Source organism: Microtus oregoni, unplaced genomic scaffold, assembly GCF_018167655.1.
Source record: "Microtus oregoni isolate MIOR12 unplaced genomic scaffold, Mior012 000045F_ref0000178, whole genome shotgun sequence".
In the NCBI taxonomy this organism is placed as follows: domain Eukaryota; kingdom Metazoa; phylum Chordata; class Mammalia; order Rodentia; family Cricetidae; genus Microtus; species Microtus oregoni.
In genome coordinates, this window is record NW_024543219.1 from 5,161,281 (window position 1) to 5,170,530 (window position 9,250).

Genomic DNA, 9,250 nt, shown 5'->3' on the forward strand with positions numbered 1-9,250 from the left:
CTGTTTTACATGTGGTTCCAAGCTTTGAATTCTCAGATTAATGTTTTTAATTTAGAGTACCTGTTAAAGCCAGAAAGCATGAAATGGATCCTTAGAGGAGAACAGGCCTGGAGGGAGTGTGATGGCAGAAGAAATGCACTGTGGACGGGGTGAGGGAATCTTGCAAGTGGAAAGGTTTAACCAGGGATGGAAGAAGTGTGGTGTTGGGGAAAGGGGTAACCAAAAGTATGCATGGAGGAAAAAATCCTTTTAGACAAATATTACATTTTAAATTGTTTAAGTTTAGCATTTTAAGGTTCTTGATGCCAACCATATAATGTTAAGTTTGATGTTGGGAAATCACATAGTAAAAGGTAAGAAAATGACCCAGAAAATGATCCTCTGACCTCCATACATGGACCGTGGTTTGCCACCAAGCCTAATGAATGAAGCTGCATCCTTGGAAGCCTAAGTAAAACAACTGAATGAAGTAGCCCTGCATGCATGGATAACGTTCCTCTCAGAAGATTAAGTTTACCAAACGAAGACCCCAATGCTATAGGATAGTTCCCTCTGAGGTGTGAAGCAAGGGGGGGCTACTGTCAAACATTACAAGCTCTTGCCAATGTCCTCATTTACACATGAGAATTAGATTGTAGGACTCTTCTGAACACACTGCACACTTGGGATATAGGACATTTAGAAGTCATGTTGTGTCCATGCTGGCTAGCTTTCACAGTACTAGAACTTCTATGCAAGCTACTGTATGAGGGAAGTTGGCAATGATTCTACCCATCTGTAGACCCTGCGTGTGACAACTTGCCTGGCAAGATATTCTCTGTGTGTTGACTCTTATAGGAACAATGAAATTTGTGATTTGATTTTAGGTCTACCACACAGTAGGGAACTCTTGGCTGGTTCTGTAAACTTGGTTAAGAGCCCAATGACTGAGGCCATGGTGATGTAATATGGCAATATGTCTTATTCTAGAGACTGAAACATTTGCTTGACATCACAGCCAGAGTTCATAACATATCTTGAGGTCACTTAAAACATAAGGCTGCTATCCTACTGTGTACTCAAATTGATTGTTTAGCCAACTTTTAAGAGAAAAATGTAACAATTACCACCACTTTCCTTGGTCTTTATAATAGCTGCCTTTTACAAACTAAACTAACACTTAATTGTAATGTTAAATTATGTCTTTTTTTTTGCTCTGATTGGTATTTTATTTCTCCTTTACAGGTTCCACATAATAGACAAAGGTTTTTTGATAACATATTGTTATCTTTGCTGGAGATGATCATATGATCATTCTAAACAACACAAATGTGTACATACAAGAGACTGAGGTTTCTGCAGCCTATAAACACCTCTTTGGGTTTAAAAAGGAAAAAAAGCAATATATGACAATTCAACCGCAACTCTCAGAAAAATACGTTTCCTGACCAAACATGAGCGCCCTGTACATGGACCTATCATCAAAGACAGCAAGGTGCCGGGGGAAGCCAAGAGCAGCTCCTCACACCAGCTCAGAAGACCCTCCCCATCCAGTACCTCCTCAAGGTGCTCCATCTTCATCACAGGAAGATAGCGGTCACCCCAAAAGAAGACAGGAGCAGCAAATAAACATTGTTGTAAAATCTGAGTGTCTTCCACAGTATTTCACACCAGCATCTCAGGAACTCCATGCAAGCATGCGTACATTTTCTAGATTGCTCCCTTCATTTCTCAAGAAAGGGAACCAGGTCTTCCTAACTGATTTTAGGTGCCTGGGAAAACTAAGTATTTCACCAGAAGGGATATAAGCAATGCTATTTGATAAGAGTAAGAATAAGGAGAAAGCAGCTATCTTAAAGAAAAGTGTGCTCTACTCACACTAAAGTATCAGACCAATGCACAACATACTGCAAAACTGTAATACAATACGGTCAAACACAATGTCAAATATGAAACTGTTCAAGCACATGAAGATCATCTTCGGAAAGACAAGCTGGGTTCTTATTTGTAGCTACCTTTGTGTAACTTTAAAAACTGTTGTCCCTCAACAAGGTCTGACACTGATCTTGATACTTGTTAGGAAGTTTGCTATGAGGCAATGGTGGCTCAACAGTCAGGTTCAGAGTTCGCCCGGTGCTCATCTTCAGAATTCATCCGAGGACTGGGCATCATCTTCATCCCTCACTTCTTGGTATCTCCCTGAAGACTCCCCTTCTGGATTGTAGCTCTGCATTTTAATGTTAAGTCTCTCAGCTAGTTTCTGTGCTGCGAGCTTTGCCTGCATCTCCTCGTAATTTTGCTTCTGTTCTTTCTGCAGGGCCAGTGACTCTTCTATGGAGAGCAGCTGTGCAGGTAGGTGGTGGAGCGGAAGGAGGCGTGCTGCTGTGATGTCATCAAGATGCTGCCTAGCCCTGCGTCGCTGCTCTTCTGAAGAAGGAGATTCACCCCTCTGACAATGACTTGGTGAGTCACTCTGTTGAGTGGGTAATACATTGGTCTTAAACTTATGAGGAGGGGGCACTGGGTTTTTGGCTCGCATTTCTAGCACTTCCATGTAATGAGGCCTCTTAGGAGTCTCTCTCTGGAGCCCTGGCACGTTCTCAGTGCTGGTGTTTTCTTCTGAGGGCTCACTCTGGTCTGCAATTGTGATCTTTTGCAACTTAGTGAGAAACAGACTGTCAATGCCGCTGGAAATGTCTTCCGCTTGACTTGAAACAGGGCGCTGGGGGAGATGTTCGTTAACTTCAGATGAGGGTGCCCTGGCTTTGCTGCCGGGAGCTGCACCCGGGTTCACTGTGCAGCCAGCCTCCAAAGTCTCTTCGTTGCCTCTGGGAGTGAGATGTGCAGGTCCTTGTGTTTCTGAGGTTGTTCTGAATGATTTGTCAGGAACTAATGATGAAGTATCAAGCATCAGGTCAGAATTCTCGGCCTTGTCTACGTCGGTATCGACTCTTGTGGCTGCTTTTTGCCTTAGCTTACAGTCTACACTAACAGGATGAAACAGTTCACTTCTTGCTCTAACCTCTTCGTGTTCTGCAATGGCAGCTTTCAGTTTGGCGATGGTGTCTGAGATCTTTTTACCTTTGTCGGGCAATTTGCAAATGAATTTTTCGTTGCGCAAAAGTCTCTCCTGGCGCCTCAACCTCTCCCGCAGCTCCGCCGAACTCTGCTGCCCCAAGTCCTCGGGAGCTGGGGGCTCGAAGCCGCGGGGCAGCGATAACATTGTGCACGGGCTGCGGCTGGCGCGGCGGGCAGGGTTCCCCGGCGGGGCCCACAGCGGGCGCAGGCTCCGTGGCCTGTGGCGACTCTGGTGCGGGAGCGGGAGTCGCCATTTTCCCGGAAGAGCGCGGCTTCTTCCAGCCGAACGGAATTTTCTGGAAATCAATTATGTCTTTTTCTGTGCCCCTGATCCAGAACAATTCATGTTTATCATTTGTATAAAAGAGCAGACATAGAGGTTGAAAACACTTCTAAATGAGTATCCACCAAAACAGTTGGGCACAGCAGCATTACTGGGCAATCATGGTATTTGTAATTTCTTTTTAAGGCTGGGTAAATTGGGTTCAGTTGTGCTCACTACCTTAATCCCTTGTAAGACTCCATGAATGATTTCTGTAAAGTACCCCACTCCTTCCCCAGGTGATTCTTATGGGGAAATTCAATAAAAGAGAGAGCAAGAAAAGGGGCAGACACACAAATTCACACATAGGGACACATGTAGGGACAGACAGACATAGGGACAGACAAAGACTCAGACAGACAGACAGACAGACAGACAGACATAGGGACAGACAAAGACTCAGACAGACAGAAACACACACACACACAACCAGACAAAGGGACAGGCACACTTCTTCAGAAAGGCACAGATTTGGAGGGAAGACAGGGAACATGGAGAAAATTCAAACCTGGAAATGACTCCCAGTGGAAGTGCTTTTATTTCCTTACTGCCATGCTGATGCAGTATTGGTGACTCTGAGTTAATCACTGCTGTGGTGAATCCACACAATAGGCCCTCTGTTGTTGTTTTGTTAAAATTCCATGGCATCAAGCTGCCTTCTACGTACTCTCCCTGACACCTATACATTTGAGCAACTGTGATCCCTAATGAGAGAGGCTTCTTTAGGAAGTGGGCTCTGCTGACTGCACAGACTCACACCTGGCCAAAGTTTAGAGAATACATAACTGTGCAGTTCTCAGACCTCAGCAGGACACCTGAACCACAACACGCTGCAAGGCTCAGGGACTGCTTTGGAAGTGAGAGGCAGAGGTTGAAGATTGTTTCTGTGAAATGGTGTCCAGGACACAATGATAATCACACACAGGAAGGGGCTCATAAGGCCCCACCCTCAGTGAGGGACTTTGCTCACTTAATATGTGCTGGGTGATGGAATGTCATAAAAAGTAAAGAGGGAATGCAGGTAAGCAGCCACAGTTTAAATCTATGGATGTTAAGGCCAATAGAGTAGTTCGAGTGGTGTTTTCACTCATGTGAGAGCAGTGTGAGAAGGGAAACCTCAACATGACTGGTTTGTGCCTTGGAAAATCCACTAAAATTCATTGAACTCCAGTTTCCAAAACTGCAATTGCAGGCCCAGATACCCAGAAATGGGCTCAACCTGGACTTTTGGAGGCTTTCTGGAGGGTAGATAAATCCAACATTCCTTAAAAACTTGTGAAGCTACTTCCTCTTCTCAAAGGGGTCATTTCTCTTCTCACTGGCAGTAGGAAAGTTGACTATCTGTGGTCATTATCTATTACTATAACAAGGTACAGACTAGCCTCCAGGTCCTTCAGTAGCACCAGTACCCACTGAACATGTCAGAGTCCATGCTCGTGTTCTAGGTCTTCTACCCTGCTCCCTACCCTAAACTCCCTCTAGTTCAGAAGCATCCCTCTCCCAGCTTCTCATTCTCTTCCTAAACCTATCTCTCTGTCTCCTCCTGTCTCTATGTTCCTCTCCCTCTCTCTGTGTCTCCTCTTCTGTCTCTCTCCATCTGCCTCTCTGCTCTGCTTCTGCTTCTATCATAGGCAGGTGCAGTTGACTATGTTCAGCCAACATCTATTTCTGCTCTGCGTGATTTGATGTGCCGCTGTCTGTTCTATCTCTGATAGCTATAATAGAAGCTTTCTCCTTAAACATGTCATCAAGAGGTCATGCCATCAGCTTGTACAATACAAAGAAATAGTTTAAAATATTTTCATAGTATATTTTAATGAAAAGCTACTAAAAACTTATATACAAAATTCAATATATACTGTATCAATTTTCAGAGAAATATTTAACATTATAATTTCTATTTTTTTCTGAGAGTAAGTACAGATTTTATTTATTATTATTATTAAAATTTTTCACCTCCTCCCATTTTCTTCCCCTTCCCCTCATTCCCCCTCCTCCTCCCTCTCCAGTCCAAAGAGCAGTCAGGGTTCCCTGCCCTGTGGGAAGTCCAAGGTCCTCCCTCCTCCATCCAGGTCTAGGAAGGTGAGCATCCAAACAGACTAGGTTCCCACAAAGCCAGTACATGCAGTAGGATCAAAACCCAGTGCCATTGTCCTTGGCTTCTTCAGCCCTCCTTGTCAGCCATGTTCAGAGAGTCCGGTTTGATCACATGCTCCATCAGTCCCAGTCCAGCTGGACTTGGTGAGTTCCCCTTAGATCAGCCCCACCGTCACAGTGGGTGGGTGTACCCCTTGCGGTCCTGACTTTCTTGTTCATGTTCTCTCTCCTCAGCGGTAAAAAACAACGACATCTTGAATTTTGCATGCAAATGGATGGAAATAGAACACACTATCCTGAGTGAGGTAACCCAGACCCCAAAAGATGAATATGGTATGTACTCACTCATTAGTGGATTCTAGCCATAAATAAAGGACATTGAACCTATACTTCGTGATCCTAGAGAAGCTAAATAGGAAGGTGAACCCAAAGAAAAACATATAGTTATCCTCCTGGATATTGGAAGTAGACAAGATAGCCAGGCAAAAATTGGGAGCTTGGGGGATGGGTGAGGTGGAGAGGGGGAGCGAGAAGTGAGAAGGGAAGGATGGGGAGAGTTTGAGGGAATGGGATGGTGGGGATGGAGGAAGAGTGGATATGGGAGCAGGGAAGTATATATCTTAATTAAGGGAGCCATTTTAGGGTTGGCAAGAGACTGGAATCTAGAGAGGTTCCCAGGTGTCCAAGGAGATGTCCCCAGCTTGTTCCTTGAGCAGCTGAGGAGAGGACGCCTGAACTGTCCCACACTTATAAATATCTTGCATATCACCATAGAACCTTCATCTGGCAATAGATGGAGATAGAGACAGAGACCCACATTGGAGCACTGGACTGAGCTCCCAAGGTCCAATTGAGGAAAATTTCTAAGTTTTATAAAATATTTCTGACAGATTGTCACTTGAAAGCCAATGTAATAATATCATAACAACATCATTTTTAAAGGTGTCTTATATCTTTAATCTTTCAAAATAATGTACAACAGGTTAATAGTTTTTTTTTTTTTTTAGAATACCAAAAAGGAGGTGGACTAAGAAGGAACTAGATTACATATATATATATATATATATATATATATATATATATATATGAAGGAACCAGAAATACATTATAATTTATTTTTTATATATTTTTATAGTATTCTTTCATCCCCTGCAATATATTCCACATGCTTCCTCAAAAAGAGTTTTAAAATCATGCATTCTGAAAATATTGAGCTCATTTAAAAGACCAGGTATTTTAATTGTACATATATAAATATATAAACCCCCACACACATAAGCCATGTTGATTCTTATATTCTAGCCCTAGCTGGGCCTCTTAGCCTCAACAACTCTCAGTGGAATTTTTCATTCCTGAATGTTGAACAATAGGGTGCCAAGGAACCCATACATATCTATATTTGTATTCATAAAGATATGGCAAACTCAGCATCTAATATTTGTCATCTTTTGTTACAAATGAACAACTCTACTCCTTTTCTGGAAATTTCATGAAATTCATTCTAGGCAGAAATTGATTTCAATATTTTATCGGATGGCAGAATAATGAATTTATTGACCTCTTGGAAATACTTTTGACCCTTTGCTCCTTTCAACTCTCATTACAGTTCCTTAACCTCCTTAGAATTCCGCACAACTAGGAGGCTTCTGATCAAGGAGTAAGAGAGAAAGTCCAAGTAGCAAAGTGTTTTTGTTTATCTTTCAGAATTTATCAGTGTATTCCACTAGATAAAGTCAAATTCCTATTGACTTGTGTATCCCCTTGAGTTGTGTTCTCTCTCTGGGGATGCATGTACAGTACATGTTTAAATAGGTGAATGAAAGTTTAGCAAGCTTTACATGTACTGAAAGCATAATAAGGTCTATAGAATTAGATAAGATTTAATGTTTTAAACTGGCCAGTAATTCAAGGAACAAAACACTATTTGTAATTTATCTGCAAAACTGGTGAAAGATGGATGTTATGTCTCCCTCCCTTTTTTAATAACTCACTTAGTCCAACTGATAATGTCCACATGCACTTGGCTGTGGGGGATCCTACTGGAAGTCTTACTCCTTAAGATAAATGACACAAAAATGGGATGAGGACAAGTTAGGGGATGGGATGGAGGCAGAGGACAGGGATGGGGAAGATATGAGCAACATGGATGATCTGAATTACATACATTAAAATGTCAAAGAGTAAACTGAAAATATTCTTCAAACAATAAAATGAAAAAAAAAAACCTCAAAAAATATTTCTGACACTTGATGACAGGATCTCTTCATAGGTTGTTCAGCAGAAACTAAAAAGAAAAGCAAGAATTATCAGTAGTATCAAGAACATCATTGGTAGCATCGTCAAGATAAGCAGTAACAGAGGCATCACCCGTAGAATCCTATGTAGTGTCATGTCACAATGAGTAAAATTGTATTTGAGAATGGTGAGAATGTGGAGTCTTGTTTCATTGGTTTTATTCTCAGAGGTTGTTTCTTTTGGGGTGTTTGTTTCCAAAATAATGCTGTCCACATAAGTCACAGTGTATGGACACAGAAAAATAACAACTAATATCTAACAGTTACATTTCCCTGCTTCGCCATTCAGAAAATACAAGTTTCACATTAAGAGTGAAAATCATTTACTCATTCCAGCATGGGAGGCAACTGTGTGCTTACCAACTTTACTTGGTCAGTTTGGTTGGACTAAACTGATTGTGTTAATTTTATGTGATGCATTTTCAATATGACTAGAAAAGATAATCATTTTTTTCTAGTTATAGGTAATATCTAAAGAGTCCTATACAAAGTATGAAATTTATTTATCATCATGCATATTAGAGCCAAAGAGAATTGGATTTCCCGCACAGAAATATTTATCTATTTTAAGCCATTGGTGTGGTCTAACTTACCTTGTTAAGCTCCTTTAACTTTAACTGTGCAGGATTTCTAAATTAGGTTCCATACCCACGGCATCGTCAAAGCCACCAACTGCAGCAACCACATTGACGATGTTAGGAGGAGCAAGGATGTGGTTGCTGCCCAAATTGGAAAAACCATGACGGGAGTATTCGCTGCATAGCTGGTGCCGTGAGCAGGACGAGAAGCAAGAACCCGCATATGAGCATTCTGAGGGTCCAACGTGTCACCTGGGATACAAACAAGAGCAGATTTCTGGTCAGTAGTGAAGCTAAGACACTGTGTTCTCTTCTAAGCAGGTATCAAGAACAGGGTCAGAATGTTGCACAGGGTCCATGGTGTCACCAGTGTGGCTACCAGGAGCAAGGTCAGGGACAGCATGTGTTCTCCCCTTTGCATGCCCAGTATAAGTACCTAGAGGAGGTGTGTGATCCACGCTGGTGTTGTTAACAGTAGTTTCCTCAGATGATGGAATATTGTAACCTCTTTCACTAACGCTGATGGTGTTAACAGTAGTTTTTTCAGATGACCGACGATTGTCACCTCTTTCACTAACGCTGGTGTTGTTTACAGTAATTTCCTTAGATGACGAAGACTGAAGATTGTCACCTCTTTCACTAACGCTGGTGGTGTTAACAGTAGTTTCCTCGGATGACTGACGATTGTCACCTGTTGCACTAACATGAGAAGTTGATGTGGCATCGGCATGGGTAGGAGGCTGGGGCACGATGTCATGCATATTAAGTGGAGGAAGGAAATCTTCTCCCTTCTTTGTTTCAACCTTTAAGGAAATTTTGAGATGTTAGATTTCATTGAAAATCTCACTTATTTTTGTTCATTTTAGAACTTATCTGTTAATGTCAGGGTCTTGATTTAGAGT

The 9,250-nt window shown here is 42.0% G+C and overlaps 1 protein-coding gene across 1 annotated transcript; it reads right to left on the bottom strand.

The window, feature by feature from the left end:
* Window positions 1–1,429: 1,429 nt before the first annotated feature.
* LOC121435033 (DNA-directed RNA polymerase II subunit GRINL1A-like) lies at window positions 1,430–3,217 on the bottom strand. Its single transcript, XM_041634084.1, has one exon. The coding sequence runs from the start codon at window positions 3,200–3,202 to the stop codon at window positions 2,123–2,125; it is 1,080 nt and encodes a 359-aa protein (XP_041490018.1). The 5' UTR covers window positions 3,203–3,217; the 3' UTR covers window positions 1,430–2,122.
* Between the last annotated feature and the right edge of the window lie 6,033 nt (window positions 3,218–9,250).

What these genes read in the sequence shown, in the direction of transcription:
- LOC121435033 (XM_041634084.1), bottom strand. Translation starts at nt 3,202, where the DNA reads ATGTTATCGCTGCCCCGCGGCTTCGAGCCCCCAGCTCCCGAGGACTTG.